Source organism: Eumetopias jubatus, unplaced genomic scaffold (genome assembly GCF_037043125.1).
Source record: "Eumetopias jubatus isolate StellerSeaLion01/CBP00866 unplaced genomic scaffold, mEumJub1_p1.0 scaffold_4, whole genome shotgun sequence".
In the NCBI taxonomy this organism is placed as follows: Eukaryota; Metazoa; Chordata; class Mammalia; order Carnivora; family Otariidae; genus Eumetopias; species Eumetopias jubatus.
In genome coordinates this window covers 166717090-166736592 of record NW_028274810.1, presented here as the reverse complement: position 1 = coordinate 166736592, position 19503 = coordinate 166717090, and the positions used below count along the sequence as shown (strand labels likewise).

The 19503-nt window shown below is 43.3% G+C and overlaps 1 protein-coding gene across 6 annotated transcripts in view; it reads right to left on the bottom strand.

The window, feature by feature from the left end:
• Positions 1 to 258: 258 nt before the first annotated feature.
• Positions 259 to 19503, bottom strand: part of STAU2 (staufen double-stranded RNA binding protein 2) — a 305497-nt gene continuing 286252 nt past the window's right edge. For all 6 annotated transcript variants that reach the window (XM_088022799.1, XM_028109310.2, XM_028109331.2 and 3 more), the window contains 2 exons: positions 2871 to 2959; positions 259 to 1741 (listed from right to left, as the gene is read on the bottom strand). In XM_088022799.1, coding sequence (XP_087878925.1) covers positions 1648 to 1741; positions 2871 to 2959 — 183 coding nt within the window. In that variant the 3' untranslated portion in view covers positions 259 to 1647. The remainder of the gene's footprint in view (positions 1742 to 2870; positions 2960 to 19503) is intronic.

Sequence of the window (19503 nt, the reverse complement as noted above, 5' to 3'; positions counted from 1 at the left end):
AGGGAAGGGTCCAGGGCCCTCTGTGCCCTGGTGCTAGGCAGCAGGAACGGTGTCGCTCAGCTTGGCTTACCTTGCGACCCCCCTCCCCAACTTTACAAACGTGCTGCTATTTCCACAAGCACCCAGCTTTATGTAACAAAACCCATTTCCTCCAAGCGCACCCAGCCCTCCCAATACTGGCGGACTTCCCCACATGGAACTCATTAAAAACAACCCTCGAGTTATTTCCTTATGTTGCTGTTTGTTTATTCTCCAGTCGCGTGTGAGTCAGCCCGATCATGATTTGTGGTGGTTTTGCTTATGAAATCTTACATAATTATATTTCTCTTGTCATGTTGGGTCGAGCCGTGAGGCCTTACAGTGTTTTCTCATTGCACAACGTGGGCGAATCAATACGGAGAAAGGCTGAACAATGAGGTGACGTCGGCTGCCCAGGAAGCCGGGCTCCTAGTCACCCAGGAGGCGGCCGTGCGGTGGCGCGAGGGGCCCGGACGCCGGCTAAGGCCCCCCGCGCGGCCCAGGATGGCGAGGCTGGGTGGCGGCCTCCGAGCATGCGGCTCGCCGAGGTGCGACTTAAGAGAGGGGAGCCAGGGAACGAAAGAACAGCAATGACAACACTTCACACAGAAACCGACCACATTTTTACTGCATTCGCGACACGCCGGATTCCACCATGCTGGTCCCGAGCGTGGCTGGCTACAAGCCGGCAAGACGCTTACGGCTGCTCCGCCGGGCCTTCCCTTGCCCGCCTTGTACGTGATTTCTTTGATCCTCCTCACCGTCCCAAGTCCAGAGGCAGCTACTAAGAACACGCTCGATGCAAAACAGTGAGTGGCTACGACACACGGATGAGGCTGGGTGCGATTTCCACGGCAGAACGTGGAATCCAGAGAAATGGTTTGTGGAGGCAAGACGCCTCCTTAGTGGCTACTAGTATTATGGAGCTCAAAACCCACAGCTGGCTGGTTTTGCTCGATTCCTGGAGTACATTGAAGCTAGTTGTTCCTAACGTTATTTCATATTTTAAATAAAATATCTGACCTGATTTAAACCTTGCTTGTTTGCATACATCTTCGAGGCGTGCGCCTTAAAGTTACTCATATTGATACAGGATGAAGATTACAAATATCGGCATAAAAAGAGAAACCTCGTGACTCTATATGAAGACAACAACCATCAACATTTCACAGCACGTCATTGGTTAATCTTTGAATCATCAAGCATTATTTAAAACGAGAGAGAAAGAGAGAGAGAGAGAGAGAAGAACTGAACACAAGCGCCACGACAGAACAATCATAATAACAGAACCAAACCCAATTTCTCTATTAATCATTTAAAATTTTTACCTCTGTTTCTAACACTTCTCACTAACTGTTATTTTAAGCTCCAGTAGCAGGATCAGATTTCTGCTGCCTCTGGGCCAATGAGTTATAATCTGATCTCAAGTTCCAAGGGAAACGCTCAAAGTTTTATTTTTCCCCAGTTGAGTAAACAGTACTATGTATATTATCTCTTGTGTTAGAATAGTGTTGTCTTCACGTAAGACTCAAATAATGGTATTAGTCATTCATTTCCTTGAACACAGACACCCTCATGCGTGCTGACAGGTTTATAAGGATGCGGTGGCAGCCGCGGTTCTGGGAGCTGCTAGATGAGCGACTTTGATTTCTTGCAGTCCTGAGCGATGGAGCCCGGGTGTGTCTGGTTATTGTCCGCTTTCTCTCCCAGATGCTGGGCTTGTCTGGAAGATTAATACATTAACAAGAGCTGAAGGCCCAGGGTTGCACGTCTTCAGACATGTTTATTAGCAGATGGCACACAGGATTCAAAGGTCACCACAAAAGTGACATTTTAAAGTGAAACAACAATATTTATGTTCAGATAGTCTACTGATGAGATCATGTGGAAATGTTTTTGATTAAATTAGCTTATAAATGGTTGCCAATCTATAGACAACTTCAAATGCCAGGTCTGTTTACCAAATGTTTTCTTCTCACGCTCACCGTTTACATATTAATGACCAAGTGCTGTTGGCTGTTAACAGGAGGATCAATATATCTGGTTTTTACTTGCTGGGTTATCTGGGTTTGTTTTTTTTTTTTTTTCATTCTCAAAAATGTTATCTCCTCTTACGTGTGTTTGGAAATCTCACCTGCAATTATTAACGGCTTGGAAAGAGTTCGGATTCCACTGTGGAAATGCAATTGCTTTCCATTTCTCTAGTATAAATTGGGCCTCTCAGAGAGACCTAAACTTCAGTCTCTCAGGTAAGACCTGACGTTCAATATCATAAAAGGGCCACGAGCTGGATTCAGAAATACTTGCTCCAGCTGCCTTCTCGCCTCTGCAGCCCTTGGGAGCCACGCTCAGGTGGCAATGCCAGCTTGTGTCTCTACAACACCATGAAAAACAAAATGCAGTCGAGGGGAGGGAATACCTCTTCTCAGCTGCTTTTCCTTTTCTCTCTCTTGTGCCCACAACTTAGCAGGAGTGTGAGTGAAAATATGTACCTCGGAAAATGGTTTAGCTAGAAGAAAGCTCAGTGGTATGAAGCCAAAACCGATGTTTTAAGAGTTGTGCAAGTCTCTATAGTCAACAAAACTCACATAAATATTTCCAACAAAGGCATTAAAATGCAGAAATAATGATCAGTTAGTAGATCAAAACTTTCACAGATGTATTATGGGAAATGAAAATGACCATATATGCTACTGTTTCTCATTTATTTACATTTAATTGTGTTATGAATAACTCTGTAAGATATAGATATTGTTGTCCTGAGGGTTTTTTACGTTATTGTCATCTATATCTTATTTTTCTGTACAGTTACAAAATTAGAAATGTAAGAATACAGCAGAAGATTTACTCACTTTTCAAGAGAACCTTTTTCAATATTCATTGCCCCTTCCATTGGATCCAGTCCTTGTTCAGAAAATTGTTTCAAGGCACTTAAAGCTGCCTAAAAATGAAAACAAACACACAAACAAGGAGATCCATTCACTGACTTTAATGTTAATAAACAGGTAATTGTAAAAGAGAGCTGAGATGTAAAGACTATCATTTTCATTGGTCTAAATAAACGCTTTTTTGCGTCAGTTAGCAAAATTACATCTGAAAGGCTATATTATCATGGAGCAATGTATATCCCACGAGGGCTTTATTTCTGTGGAGTGAGGAGGTGGGCAGAGGGATCCCCAAAGTCTCATGCCCCGTCCCTCATCCACAATTTTGTAAAATCACGAAGTTTTTATCTGCCAATGTAAAAACACCTAGTTTAAGCCGATTGCAGTTTGACAATGACTTTGCAGAATTTCTCCTCACAGTCCTGAAACTACCCTTCAGATGCGAGCACATCAGTTTTTCCCAACTGAGGTACTCTTTCCAAAGTTACCGTAAAGGTATTGTTCAGTTTTATCTTTAGCCCTAACCAAGTAATGGGCTGTGCACAGAGAAGTGGACCCAAGACCCTTGTGCATACCGAGGGGACGGTAGGGTGGTATTCTGCGAGGAGAGAGAAAATGTGTGCTTCTCAGGGGCCCAGGGGAGGCAGGCCTGGCCACAGCAGAGCCTCCCGAGGTGTTGATATGTCCGCCATGCGTGGGACGCTGAAGGGTGTGGACAGGCTGATGGAGCCTCGCTGGATAGCTGGGAGGCACCAAAAATGTGATGCTGATAAGATCTACATAACTTGTTGACACTCTTGTGCACGTTCCAAATTGTTATTTCTTCAAATAAGAATTTGGTTCCTCTTCCCCTCCCCCACCCCGCACCACTTTAAAGCTCGATTAGAAGGGCTTTGTTGAGTCTGAGAGAGGTGTGAGCAGCCCCGGGCTGTTTGAATCCTGGAGATCCTGCTGGGTCACACTTTGGTCATCTGTATCTTCTCAACTGCCTTTGAAAAAGGGCTGACTCTTGCAGTTTCCCAAACTTTTATCTGCCAAAGTCCCCTTTTGGGTAGCTGACTAAGCATGTGATCCCCTGTAAATGTCATTATTCATAATATAGTTTTTGACTTTAATTGTTAAGGTTAATAGCCACAATTTTTTTTAGAGTAGTTTTAGGTTTACAGAACAATCGAGCAGGGATGTCAGTTGCCGACCCCACTGCTCCTGGTCTTGGCCCCTGCTCATACTATTTAGCAGCCAGGGCAGACTGAGGTGGCAGGTAAGCGCTATTTCCAGTTGGGTAGAAGCAGTGCGGCCATCTCGCTAGGGTACTATTACTGGTTGAGTTGTGTCCCTCCCACGCACCAAAAAAAAAAAAAATCTGTACGTTGAAGTTCTAACCCCCAGTCCCTCCAAATCGTGGCCTTATTTGAAAATAGGGTCATTGCAGATTTAAGTGAGATGAAGTCCTCCTGGGTAGGGTGGGCCCAAATCCAATATGGCCAGTGTCCTTATAAGAAGGGGAACTTCGGGTGTGGACACACACACACACACACACACACACACACACACACACACACGAGGAGGACACCATGTGGGGAGGAAGGCAGAGATTGCAGTGATACAGCAGAAGCCAAGGGACATCAGTGATCACCAGCAAACCGCCAGACGCTATGGAAAGGCCTGGAAGATTCTCCCTCACGGCCCTCAGAGAGAACCAACACCACCAACACCTCCGGTTTGGACTTCCAGCCTCTAGAACCATGGCAAGATACACTGCTGTTGACTAAACCGCTCAGTTTGTGGTATTTTGTTATGAGAACTCTCACAAACGAATATGGGTCCGTCATAATTCCTCCTGAAGCATAGTAGAACCTCTTTCTCCTCTCTGTGATGTTTCTTTTTATTATCTTTTTATTATAAAAACAGTTTTCATTACAGGACAATCATAATAGATACAAGGCAAAAAGAAATGTGGAAATATTCACCGTCCCACCCACCCATTTACCACTTGGTATAATGTCTTTCCATATGCTTTCCTATCCCTTCCCCATATGCACACACTTTAACCTGGATCATATCCTGACACTGTTTTATAACCTGTTCTATTCACTGAACACGAGCAGTTTTGCAAGTCGATAGAGACATGTCAGTAGCATCCTTTTGCCTGACTGCACAGTATGTTGACTTGATATGGCCTCTTCCATTTAGCTGGTCCCTACGGTTGGACATTTCGGACACTCCCAATATTGAAGCTGTTATTAACGCTGCATCCAGCTTTCTAATGGTCAAAATTTTTGTGTAACATCTCAATAATTTCCTTATTCCTAGAAATTGAATTTCTGGGCCAAAAAGCAGGCACACTTTTAAAGATCTGGCATGAAAATACATACATACATACATACATACATACATAAATATCTGAAAGGAGCTTTCTCTCTGCCCTCAGAGAGGTTGTGACCACAGCAGCAGTGTGAGGAGCCAGATGTTCCTCTAGGTGTTTTGGAGTTAACCTCTCAGCATCACTTTGTGGGGCACTTGAGCAAACCAGTTTTGTCATCTTATGGCCCCACCTTCTTTTTCATTTGTCCATCCTGGCCATGTATGTACTCTATTCACTAGATTTGGCTTTGAGTAATTTTGGTGGCTTTCAAAAAGTAAACTGACTCTCAAAAGATCCAGATTTGGACAATTCCTCTCCCCCAGAAGAAATCTGCAGAGGGATTTGGCTCATTTTTAGATTCATTCAATTGGGTGGCCTCTGAGGTCCTTTCCAGTCTTGAAATGCTGGGGTGCTGGACGGACTTCCTAGGTGCCTCACTGTGAACAGCCCTGTGGGTGTGCACACTCCCATGGGCTTGTTACATGAACCTGAGCTCTGGAGGCCTGCCTCACATATGCATGTATGGGGTGAGGCACTGGGCCCACTCACTGCTAAGCTCTCAAGACCAGTCCATGCCTGACCTTTCCAGATAGCCCAACTTCATGGGGTATGGGGGATGGTGCTAATGAACTTACAGGTCTTGGTATATTCAACAGTTTTGAACAAATGAACTACTCTTCTTTCTTCTGATCCTTTAGTCTGTGAATTATTGTCAGGAATGCTAATTTTTATCAATTTCTTCCCAAACGAACTATTGTGGAGGGCTGTTCAGACCCCCAAATTGAAATTTGCCATGTGATTCAGCAAATTGCTGAATGAGACACACAAGAGTGCCAGGGCTTCTTGGTCCCGCTTTATTCCCAAAGAGGTCAAAATGGCAACCAAAAACAACTTTTGAAAACAATTTTCAAAAGTCATTCATAGGCTAATTGTAGCCCATTTTCCCTAGTTGTTTTTGGAATACTTGTTGCCTGAATGCCTGGAACCAAATGTCCTGCTCCACCAAGTCTAGGACCCAGTGACACCTGCTCTGTTCCATCCAACAAGAGATGCACACATGAGACGCCGGCCAGGTCTCAGAGAGCAGGTTTGGTGTTTTAGCTCTTGCAAAATCTCCTGGATGATTTTATCAACATGTCAGGCAGGTCCCCGTGCACTTTCAAAATGCCTGTCATCACTCAAAGAATGTACTGCAGGCTGGAATGGCGGCATGCTCTTTCACTCAATGCCACGAACGGATTTTCAGAATTCTTGCATGGCTGCTTCCCTCCAAAGGTATGCTTAAAGGCTTCCAAAAAATATTCCCTTATTTATCTGATGAGATAATTCAACCCACATCTTATTGATAACCCTGAATACAATTGCTTAGAAAGAGGACAGGACTTCTTACTGATTTATAAAAGACAATGAAGACAGTTTATCTTCTCTGTAAACAGCAATAGCTACCATTTGATGGACATCACTCTGCTGTAGTCATGAGACCGGGCCCTTTACCTGAGTGACATCAGGTGTTACCACAGACCTGCAGGTGGGTCCTACCCATGAGGAATTCAGTGACCTACTTGAGGTCACACGGGTAGCAAATGGCAGAGCAGAGATTTGTACCCAGTGCACATTCTTGACCAGATCCCTTTATTTTCTTCAACCCTAGCCAATTTCAGGATGACTTCTTTCAATATTGTATTTCCAGATCACTCTTATTCCTTCCTCCACACTCATTCTATGAATGATTCCCCACAAGAGTTACTGGAGGTAAGTTCATATAATTATCCCCACTTTCTAGAGAAGAGGCTTATTGTGGGGACCACAGTCAGCCACCAGTCTCGAGCCTTCTTGTGGTCCCTGGGTTGACTTCTGAAGCCTCGTTCAGCACTTCTCTCACACTTGTAATTTGGGCTAAAATTAAATTGCTATAGGAATTATTTTGTGACTTAGAATTACCCAATGACTCCCAAACAAGGTAACTTGACTGTTCATTTCTTAACATTCTGAGGGTCCTAAGTCTTGTTCACTCTATTTGCTCCCCTCCCCTCTACTGTTCTGAGAAGAGTTCATTCCTCACCTGCACTGGGTTGCCAGCAGGAGGGAAAAAGAAGCTGCAGGGTTTGCCTGGGACCGTGGGCTGTGGGGTCCTGCAGCAAGAGGAGGTGCTGGGATTGCAAAGGTGAATGGACCAAGAAAGGACCGAGGGCTCGGCAGTGATTTATAGAGAGCGATAAGCCTAATATGTTTAGGAAAGCCGAGATGGGCAGGGGCTGCCGACCATGTGCCTCCTCCCCCAGGCCCTAATAGAACCCTGGTCCTGCCACTTCCTCTCCCCCTGGTCATGAGCTCAACTGGGGAGCTCCCACCCTACCCCCAATTCATCGGCCGCTGCTTTCCCAGAAAGGATACTTTAACAGATGAAAAAATTCCATCTGTGAGATGGGTGTGCTTCAGTTTCTACAGCAAAATGGCTCTGAGACGAGGACAATGCAGCAATGCCCAAAATAGCCCCCTTCATTTAGCAAGACTCAATTATCAATCATTTCAAAGAACAATGTATAATGGAATGGCTTTGCGAACAAATGCTAAAATTGAACAGTCCACAAAAACATTTTACTAAGCACATCCAAGTCTGTCCGGAAGACAGTAAAATCAACAAAATCTCCTTGTTTAAACTATTCCAACTGAATAAATTGTTACTTGCTAGAGGCCAGTTGTTTAAAAAAAAGAACAGATTATAAAAATGCTACATAACCGTAAAGGACACTGGAGTGAGGGAAAAATCAAATAACTCTCATTTGGAGAGACATCTAAAGTCTGATTAAGGAGCTACTGAGAGGGTAAATAGATAAGAGGCTCAGCTCCTACTGTCTCAGTTCACCCCCTCAGCCTGGACGGTTTGCTGTGTGATCACTGCAAAGTAATGTTGGGGAATCGTGGGAAGGAGGTAAATCTGGATGCCTTAATGAGGAACATCCTGAAACGATGCTTGAATCCACGTTGTATAAATTCCCACACACCGTGGATTTGAGAATTTCAAAGATGCACTAACATAAGTACCCAGAACCCTCCATGCAGCTCCAGCCATAAACAAATAGACAACTCAATGATTTCATTACCAAGGTCAGAAAATGTTTCCTACCAAATCAAAACAAACTCACTCAGCATCCGAGTGGATGTTACCACAGTCTACCAAGGGGAATCTCGAACTTTAGCTTTATGACCATTTACATGTTCTGGGATTCAAAAAAAGAAGAAGAAAGAAAGAAGGGGAAGAAAGGTATATTCAAGGCAATTCATGTAGCTTGGCTTGAAAGGAGAAAAATTTTAAAGAAGTAGATGACATTTCCTTTTTTTATTCTGTCTTTTCAGCTCAACACTTGTATCCATTTGTGTGTGTATGTGTGTGTGTGTATGTGTATGTGTATGTATATCTGTGTGTATGTGTGTGTATATGTGTGTGTGTATGTGTGTGTGTGTGTGTGTGTGGGTGGGTGGGTGTGTGTGGGTGTTTCCCTTAAAAGAAAGCATCTACACAGATATGTAGAAATATTTTGGTCCCCAACAGATTTTACAACTGTTTTGTGAGGAAAGCCCCACAGGTTCTCGAACAGATGTCGCTACCATTTCATGGATCACTTGTTTTGTGCGTAGTTATAGCAATGCCAGAAACAAGATGCCAGGAAGATACTTTCCATGCCTGCTTGTTGGTCTTGGTTTGCATGCATGCATGTACACCTGCGTGTGTGTGTGTGTGTGTGTGTGTGTGTGTGTTTGTATGTCTGAAGAATGGAGGTGAGTCTTCCCAGCCATTTCCTCAATTTCCAACTTTCCTCTCGTTAATCAGCAATTAGTAAATTGTGTTGAAACCAGTGCCTGTTCTTTCTGCTTCTGTCTTCAAGAGTTAAATGTAACAGCATTACAGCATTTTTTGAGAGACAACAATGGTTCTCAAAAAAGAGAATTTTTACTCCTCCCTTTATGACACACTGTTCTTCTTGTAGTATTTAAACACAGTGTCTGATGGGTCCTTTCATTTCCTTTTTTTTTTTCCCATTTTACACTTTTCCACCGATTTTATGTCCTGAATCCCAGAAACAGACAGGCTGTTACCATTAAAAGTCAATGGCAACCACACACACCTGAATGTGGCCTTCATTTTTAAGTGAGTGTTCAGGGTTTGTTTTGTTTTACCTGTTTCTCCTGAAGTGCTTGCTCATGTGGAACTCTTCCTGGGAGCACTCTAACTGCTAGATTCATTTCAGAATGCACATAGTGGTCATATATGCAGCTCACTAAATAGGTCTTTTTAAATGAGAAAATGATAGGCTTCAACTGGCAAACATCTTTATTTGCAGTTGAGGACTCCCCTAACTTCTCATCCCAACAATCTTTGAGACTGGCTCTCTATTGAATTATTTCAGTGACTGAAAACCAGCAGGTTCTTCAGTAAGCTTAAGGCTTATTGCCCAAAGAATGTGAATTTTAACGTTCCTAAGTTACCATTTTCTGGCTTTGAAAGGTCTATAACAAAACACCAAGCCTCTCTTTCTCTAAAATAAAAGAAACCAAAAAGAGAAAATTGTATTTCTAAATTGTATCACATTACGATAGGATCCTCAGTCTACCACATTTCAGATGAATCAATGATAGGACTTTAAAAAGAAAATGAAAAAGGATTACACTGAGCTTTAATTAAACCATTTGCTGCCCCGATTTTAACAATTTCATATAGCCTGCGCTTTCCATTTATGCTCACATAATCCTATTGGTTTCTGTAATTTCCATAAAATTGGTACTTTATGAATGGCTTACTGTTATAACAAAGGGATGTAAGCCTGCTAAGGTGATGGCTACTCATTGTAAAAACAAAAAACAAAAAACAAACAAAAAAAGGCCGGTGGTGGTGTGAAGACACGCAGGTTTTAGACAGTCTACTAAAGAAGAGAACGGGTATTTTGACTCTAGAATTAGGGGAATTAGTACAAACTTGGGCACTTAGACTATGGACTTAGGCATCATCTCTTTTCCGCGGTCAGGCTCTTACACTGGGTGATCCATGTAGCTGTCAGCCTTGACAATGATACAGAGTCAAAGTTAAAGCAGGATTAACGGTGCTGAGGAACGTTCGTGGTATGTTTAGAACAAACACCAGCAGTGGTATTCATGCGCCATGTTTTACTCTAACCACACTGGTTTTGTTTTACCAACTTCATTCCTTTTAGAATTCCTGTGTTGTCCAACAAAAAGTCCCTTCTGTAATGGCATGTTGCCCCAACATACTGTTGGGTACAAAGGCAGGTGTCCATGAATGGCGGAAGTGTCACTGTGCTTGGCAGGATGATGCCTCCCTCGCCCCGGAAGTGTCCATGTCCTAACCTCCAGAACGTTCGTATGTTACCTCACATGGCAAAAGGGATTCTGCACATGAGATGGAGGTATAAACCCTGAGATGGGGAGATTATCCTGGATTATCCAAGTGGGTCCAATCTAATCACAGGAGTCCTTAAAATCAGAGAATGTTTCCTGGCTTTGGTGAGAGAGTACGATATGGCCAAGAAAAAATGGTCAGAGTGATGTTGTTAGTTTTGAAGATAGAGGAACGGGGACACAAGCCAAGGAATGTAGGTGGCCCCTAGAAGCTGGAAAAAGCAAAAAGACCAATTCTCCCCTCAAGCCGAAACAAAAAACTGCTTATACCTTGATTTTAGGCCAGGGAGATCCCTACCTGACTTCTAATCTATAGAACTCTAAGATAATGCATGTGTGTTGTTAAGTCATTAAGTCTAGTAATTTGTCAAAGCAGCAAGAGAAACTAATATACTCTTTGTGTCATCTTGATAAGGAAGGGTGGGGAACATGGTATTTGGAGTCTGTCAGGCCTAGACTAAAATGCCAGCCCTACTGTAGACCAGCTGTGTCTATGCAAGTTACTTTACCTCTCTGAGCTTCTTGGGGTTAATGCCTGGACCATCAGTGAGAGCTTTTATTACACACCTTTCTCTATTGCTTCTTCTTTTAATTTTTAAAGATTTTATTTATTTATTTGTCAGAGAGAGAGAGAGCACAAGCAGGGGGAGCAGCGGGCAGAGGGAAAACAGACTCCCCGCTGAATAGGGAGCCCGATGTGGGACTCGATCCCAGGACCCTGGGCTCATGACCTCAGCCCAAGGCAGACGCTTAACTGACTGAGCCACCCAGGCATACCACACCTTTCTCTGTTGAGACCAACATCCAGTCATAAAATTCTTTATACTCTCTATCTCCATGTTCATTTATGTCCCATTTCTTATATATTTCTATTATTTTTTCTAGCGCATTGCTTACCCATCTCTCTTCCTAAGAGAACTCTAACATTATTCCTACCCCTTAATCAAAAGCCATCAATAACTTCCAGCCACCAAATTACATTCTGTATCCTTGGCTGGCCCCATGCTACTCTATAACTTCATTTATTGCAATTTCATTACAGCATGTTTCCCAGAGGGTGATGCCCAGATCAACAGACTGGTCACCAGCCTCAGGAACACCTGGCATGTGGCAGTGTTATCAAAAGCTCCCCAGCCAGTCGGCCTGGAGACACAGCAACGTTGCAGAAGCCCCGCCCCCCATGGATCTCCTGCCCTGGTCTGATGGGTCTACCTCTTGTCTGACATCTGAGTTTTCTTACTCCACACCTTGGCTACTGAAGTTTTTCATCTTCCCATGGTGGATTTCCCCAATTCCCAGCCTGTCTCCCACCTATGAACTTCTGACGGCCCTTGCCATCTGCATCCCTGGACTGTGGGCTATCTTCAATGTGTTTGTGTCCTGTCTCTCAAATAGTTGGTCAGCTCTTGGCTGGCAGAGCGATTTTCCTGTTGGGATTCAGCACAGTGTTTACAGAACATCTTCAAGGAATACTCCTTGGTTGATTATTTATCAGCTTCCATCTGAAGCTCCTTAAGACAGACAAGTACTCACACACACATTTCTGCTTTCTGTTCTCTCTCTATTCTGTGAGTCAGCATCTTGCTTCTGCTTACTCTTCCTCACTTCAGGGCATCCTCTAAAGCTTCTCTCCTGTGAGGCTCTCTCTCCTCCTTTTACACACCCCTCTCACCCCCACCCGCAGGCTCTGTGGCCAATATGCTGTAGGACAAACAGTCCCAGGAAAGCAGAGCTGGGTGTCTCTATCCCCTGTGTGAGACAAGGTTCTCCTGTCCCACAGTCTACCTCCAAGGACTACAGATGATAGCTAATGATTTCTTGAAATGTCAATCATTTGGGTTTTGGCTTCTGTCATCTTTGGGGTCTGTAAATAGTGTTTTCCCCCTCCCTGGGCCAGTGTGAGGTCTACAAAGAAAGTGCCTGGGAAACCCTACCCGGGAAGACCCCACAATGGGGACTTTGCCTGAGACCTTCCAGGTGGCACATCCTGAAATAGAGAACCAGAGGCGAGTCTCTTCCACCCAAGGAGAGCCTGGTTCTGGAGGGCAATGGTGCCTGAATTCTGTGCTGCCCCAAAGATCCCTTTGGGACTTCATGGTTCTTTGATATTCTACTCCAAAGAAAAGGAGAAGCATTGCCCCTGAACGTGGGCACACACTGTCTCCGGAAATTCCGGTTAGGTTTGAGTATGTGACTGAAAAAGACGTATAGTTATTTCATATTTTTTTAATTTTTTGGTTATTTTCTTATTTTTTGTTATTTCATAATTTGTACTGCATTTAATGTGCTCTTGGATTGCATGGATATAGGGGGCAGTTGGGAACAACAGGGAGTGATGGTCAAACAATGTAACTATAAAGTTCTGTTTAATTCTGAACTTTCAGTTGTACTGAGCTAGAGTCCAAGGTAGTACAGGCAGGTGGGTTGCAGGCCTTGCTGATTCCCTCAATGGGTGAGGCATGCAAAAGCCTGATTTCTTTTCTTGGGGCATTTGGTGGCCATCCTAGTGGTCAGATTGCAGCAGAGAGGGGGCCAGGATAGATCTTTACCTCCATCCCAAATGTCTCCTTAGCCTCTTACTGACATCTGATTGTATACATATATATTATATTTTATATATATTTCATATATATATATATATATATATATATATATTTACTTTTTAAAATGAAAGTTCCAAACATTCACAAAAGTACAAAGAATAGTATACTGAACCCCCACATACCTATCACTCAGATTAAGAATGATCAGTATTTTGCCAATCTGGTTTCATATATCTTCATGTTTTCCTGGAGGATTCCAAATTGGGTATCAGATAAGACACATACCATGATCACACCTTAAGAACAAATTAAGAACAATTCCTTTCTATCATCTAAATACCCAGGTCATGGAAAACTTTTCCAGATAGTCTCAAAGATGTCTTTTAAAGTTGGTTTTTGAATCTACATCCCAATAGTTCACACATTGTATTTGATTGATCTTTTAAGATCTAGGAGTCCTGTGAAAGGCAGAATGATGGCAAAGATGTCTAGGACCTAATCCCCCCAGGACCCAGGAAGGGGGCAATGAGCCTGGATTGCCGGGAATGACCCATCTTATCAAAGTTCTAACCTCAGGGGTCCTCCCCCAGTGCTGGCCACAGAGGGACATGTGACGGTGCAAGAAGGCTCAGAGGGATGTGACGTTATAGGCTTGGAAGGGCGTGTTAGGGGTCACGGAGCAAGGAATGAGGGAAGCTGACAGAAGCTAGCAAAGTCCAAGAAATGGATTCTCCCCCAGAGCCTTGCAATTTCATTACAGCATGTTTCCCAGAGGGTAACAGAAAGGAACACAGCGCTGCTGACACCTTGATTTTAGCCCCAGAAGATGGTGTCTGACTTCTGACTACAGACTGAGATGAGAGCCCGGGGTTTTAAGCCACATTCCTTTAGCAGGGGACTGAAAGTCACACGGAGCTGTGAAAGGCTGATGCCCTACTCTCTCCTGAGGCCAGCTGGTGTTGGGCCCAAGAAGGAGATGCCAGGCCTGACTGAGACAACCGGGGGAGGGGAGGCTGGGCCTCGGGAAGAAATGGGGCCAGTGGTGCTGGGTGCCTTCTTGCTGCACTGGTTCTCTGCTGGCCACATCAGGCAGGACAGAAGGAGCTCCTCACCCAGCTCCAAGCAAGCTGCACACTAAGTCAAGTCACTCATCACCTAAATCCTGTGAAGACCTCCCTCCACCCTTAGGGACCTAGGCGTCACTCTCCTCTTCACCCCGAATGCTCTGTGCTGGCCTCCTTTCTGTTCTTCAGCCTGGACAAGCTCTTTCTCACCTCAGGGATTCAGGCTGGCCGGCCCCTGTGGCCACCCCTTCTCATGACTGACTGCTTATCAGCCTTCAGATCTTGGCTCCAGGGCAGAACTGAACACCCCATCTAGAGTGTTGCCCCCCAACCCCCAGCAGCGGCGAGGGGGTTGCAGTGGAGAGGGAGGAAGTACAGAGCCAGCAGCAGAGGCTTACGGACTTGTCTGGGTAGGAGCGTGAGTGGACTTAGCAGGGACGACTGACCTCAACAGGGGGACCATTTAGGTGAGGCCAAGACCTGAAGCTAGGCTAATTCAGGGTCACTGTCAAGGCTGGAACCCAGATAGGCTGGGACACCATACTCACTGGGCTCACCAGAACCTATACATGAATGTATGTTAATCAGCAACATCATATTTTTTCCCGATACTAATAGGTTTGGTTTCCATTGGTTTGGAGGACCGCTAGTCCTCTTGCTTTTCCTCTTAAGTCACTGGGCACCTCTTCTCAGTTTCCTCAACTGCTAGCTTTTGCCTTGCCCTGACTTTTAAGTCCATCCTTGGGGCTTATCTTCTCTATCATTATTCTCTCCCTAAATGATTTCACTGAGGTCTATGACTTAAGTTCCTTATAAACATTGATGACCCCCAATTCCTATCTTCAGCCTGGCCTTCTGCCCTAGAGTTCACACATACGACTCTCTGGTGGATTTCTCCCCTTAGGTGTGTAAAAGGCATTTAAAATCTGCCAAGACCCAAATTCGAGATTACCATCCTCCAAACCACTCCTCTCCCAGGACATGTAACCCTCATTCAACACAAAAAAACACTAGGAATCAACCTCACTCACCTCCCACATCTGACTCATGCCATCGCTTCCTAACTGTGTCTCCCTGCATCTATGCTCACCTAAAGCCATTTCTTCAAATACATCCAGAGCGATAGGTGTGAAATGCAGATAAGAACAGGTCAAGACCCTGCTCAAAACCCTCTAGGAGCTTCTGGTTGCTCTCAGAACAAAACCCCAATTTCTGACTTGATCCAAAGCCCTAGGTGACCCTAACCCAGCTACATTTTCCCTACCGAGCTCCCCCATACCCACAGAGCTCCAGCTCTCTCCTCTTTGTAGAACACCCTGAGGTCATTCCTGTCTCGAGGATTTCCATATGCTTTCCCCTAGACCTGGGACTGTTTTCCCAGTTCTCCACATGGGCTCTCTCCCTCACTATATTGGGTTCTCTACTCAATTGTCACTCCTCGTGACCACAGGACCTAGATGAGCTGCACCTCCCCACTCCTAGCTGGGTGTTCTTGCAGCTCCTCAGACTGTCTCATTTTCAGTGCTTATTGCTCCTAAGTCAGTATACGCTCAATAAATATTTATTAATGACTTGAGAGAATGAATGAATAATTAAAAACAATGGCCATGTTCAAGAATACCTAGCCACCTTATATATATATACGTTTTATTAATTCTCAGAAGTTCCCTATGGAAATTAGGGAGTAGATAATTTCCCCCACTTATTGAAACCCAGAAGTAACCACTCATTTGATGTTAAAGACTGATTATTCAGCTGGAGTGAGTAGGTGCTAAATGTTAGTCTTTTAAATGAAGAAAGTGAAGTATAATGATAGGGTCCAAAGTGAGTGTTCTCATGTGTTGTAAACTCATTGTATACCAATTATTGCAACTTTGGAATTAACTTTATTGGAATTAACTGTAATTTTTTTTTCTAGAAAGTCTTTCTTCCTTTTTCAAACTAAGAGAAATGCAGTCACTATAAAGCTCAAGGAAACTATATCCTCTTTTTTTGATTACCATTGAAAGAAAAGCATTATCACTGATAAAATCACACTTGGTTTGGTAATTTTTAGAAACTCCATTAAAAGTAATTTTTAAAGGCTATGGTTAAATAACCATCTCAAAGGAAAAACTGGTATCTTGACTTCCTAAAACACCTTCATTAAGACAATATAATCAAAGAGACTTACTTTGTGTTTAAATAATCATGATCACAAATGGTCCTCTTCTTATACCTCTACCCACAAATGAGAAGAAATTTAGTATACTTTTGGGGATATGCTTTAGGTCTGCCAAATAGTTAAGTAAGAAATTCTCTTAAGTTGTTTCAAGAAACTGCTGGTACTTTAACAGGCTCCACACATTCTAATATATCCAAACACAAGGGTTTTTGTTTTTTTTTTTCTAATTGCTTGGCTGCAGATGAAGATGTAAGGTTATAAGTATAAGAATTTATGTGATGATCAGTGATGGAATCCTAATCCATCTTAAGCTGTAAGCATGACAACTGGCAGTTCCCAACGTGTATTAAGAGGCAGAGAATTTTTTTCTTTTGCCTGAGGGTACATTCCCTTTCAAAAGCAAAATATTTTTCTTCATTTGCTTTTTAAAGATATCACATTAAACTCTACTCTTAATGGTTAATCTTTTAAGGAGGCAAGATAGATTGGAGAGAGAATCTGTGATAGATTTATAAATTGGGGGCAAAATGTAACACAAGGCATTCCAATACACAATTTCAAATCAAAACCTTAACTTGGGCAAGGGACGTTATATTAGCCAACAGCATTCTTTAGAAATGCTTGACATTCAGTTGGATAGAATTATATATTGAAATAGATTGTAGGCATATTGTGAATGTTTTTGCTCTAGCATCTGGTAGCATCAAAGCCCAGGAGGAAGAGTGGGTGACCATGCCAGAATTTAAAAGCTGCCTTTTGGATAAATATGTGGAAAGGATATAAATTAAGTTATCAAAAGGCTAGAAGAATTTGCTGAAAGGGGGGAGGGTGCTAAAAGCAATAAGCCATTTGGAATTTGATAGCATTGTGCTATTCATGCTTTGTGTAGCTAGTATTGTTAGCCAAGTATGGATAAAAGGGTATTTCAAAAGAGAAAATTAATGAATGAGGACAAGCATAAAAAGCAACAATGCAATACCTGATCTGTAAATGTAAGTAGTACTTATGGTATCTGAGATGCAATGTGGGATGAACCCCAAGGGAAATCAGGCACCTCCTCTACAATGCTTTTGGAAGAGAGTAGTGACGTGATTTCTGTGCTCTATGTATTAGTCAAGATAAGCTAACTGCTGAACAAACACCCCCAAATCTCAATGTTCATGAAAAGACCAATTGGGTGTTCCTGGGCTGTGGATCCTAGTCAAGCAGGGTCCCGGGTCCCTTCCATCTTGTGACTCTGCCATCTTCTAGGCTAGCATTATGGTCCTCTCCATTCAACCAGTGGATGGGAAAATAAAACAGAAGATAGTATGTAGGAGGATTTCATGAAAGAGGACGAAAGCCCTCGTACTCCATTGACCAGAACCTGGTGACATGACTATACCTAACTCCATGACTACACCCACCTCCAGGTTGGGTACTAAGTCTGGCTGTGAGCTGAGAAGAGGAAGCAGGTGTGGCAAGTAATCAGACTCTACCACAAGTGGTATCATGTTACTGCACTCACTTGCTGAGGCATAAACATGTCTATCTTCTCATGCTAAATTGTAAGTCTCCAGAGTAAGGTAGAATTGGGTCTTTTCTGTTCTGGTAGCTGTAGCAATAACTCTGGCATAGAGTTAATGCTCAATTTGTAGTCAGGGGACGTGGGGTGCCAGGCTCACAGAGTGAACCTGGAGATGTTAAGCCTGGTTGTCTATGCTCGAATATTGCCAAGAAATGCCTGGATTGTTCTCCCTTCCCGAAGATGGCCTCTCTGTGTAGCTATTTCCGGAGGACACAGGGACCACATGCCAATGTAGGACATGGGGCACCAACTTTGTTAATTCTCATGTGTCTTCATGCAAGAAGCCTTGACAGGAGAAAGTCCTCGTACCTTTCACCTCTCAGAAGGCACTTCAGTGGGAAAGAGTTTGGGTTCCTGAAAGACAAAGGATAGGGTGGAGGGTTTCTAGTGAACCCCAATCTCAAGAATAAAAAGGGGACCAAAATCTTCAGTGGGAAAGAGTTTGGGTTCTTTCTGCCTCCATTTGGTTTCATGCAAAGCAAAAGCAGCCCCTGTGTGACTGCTAAAGGACTAGTATCTAGAATATATAGGACTTCCAAACTCAACAGTAAAAACCGAACAATCCAATTAGAAGACAGGTGAAGGACTTGACGAGACGGTTCACCAAGGAGGATTTACGGATGGCAATTAAACATGTGAAAGGATGCTCCACATCACTAGCCATTAAGACCACAAGGTTATTACAAACTTATTAAAACAGCTAAATTAAACAGTAGTGACTACACCAAATGCTGGAGACGATTCAGGGAAACTGGATCTCTTACACATTTTTGATGGGAATGTAAAAATGGGTGAGCCACTCTGGAAAATAGTTTGACAATTTCATAAAAATGAAACATAAGCTTACCATATAACCCAACCATCACACTCTTGGGCATTTATCCCAGAGAAATGAAAATTTATGTTCACACCAAAACCTGTACACAAATGTTCATAGCAGCTTCACCTGTAACAGTCAACAATTGGAAACAACCCATGTACCCCACCATAGATGAACTATTAAATGAACTGGTACCTCCACACCACAGGATTACTCAATATTACTATACAATAAATGGGAACGAACACAATTTGGATGGATCTTAAGGCCATCAGGCTGAGTGAAGGTCACTTACTCTATGATGCTATTTATGTAACATTCTCGAAATGACAAAAGTATCAAGATGGAGAAGACATTGGTGGTTGCCAAGGGTTAGTGGTGGCGTGGGAGAAGGAGCGGGAAGAAGGTGAGACTGTAAAGGGATGGCACCAGGGAGACTCCTGTAGAGATGGACAAGTTCTCCATCTGGATCACAGTGGTGGTTACACGAATCTATACGTGTGGTGAACTAGCACAGAGCTACCATACACACATGGTACTGATGGCATCATCTTGGCTTTGATATTGTGCCATAGATAAATAAAATGGAACCACTGCAGTACAAAGTACACACAACCATTCTGTACTACTCTTGCAACTTCCTGTGAATCTATAATTATCTG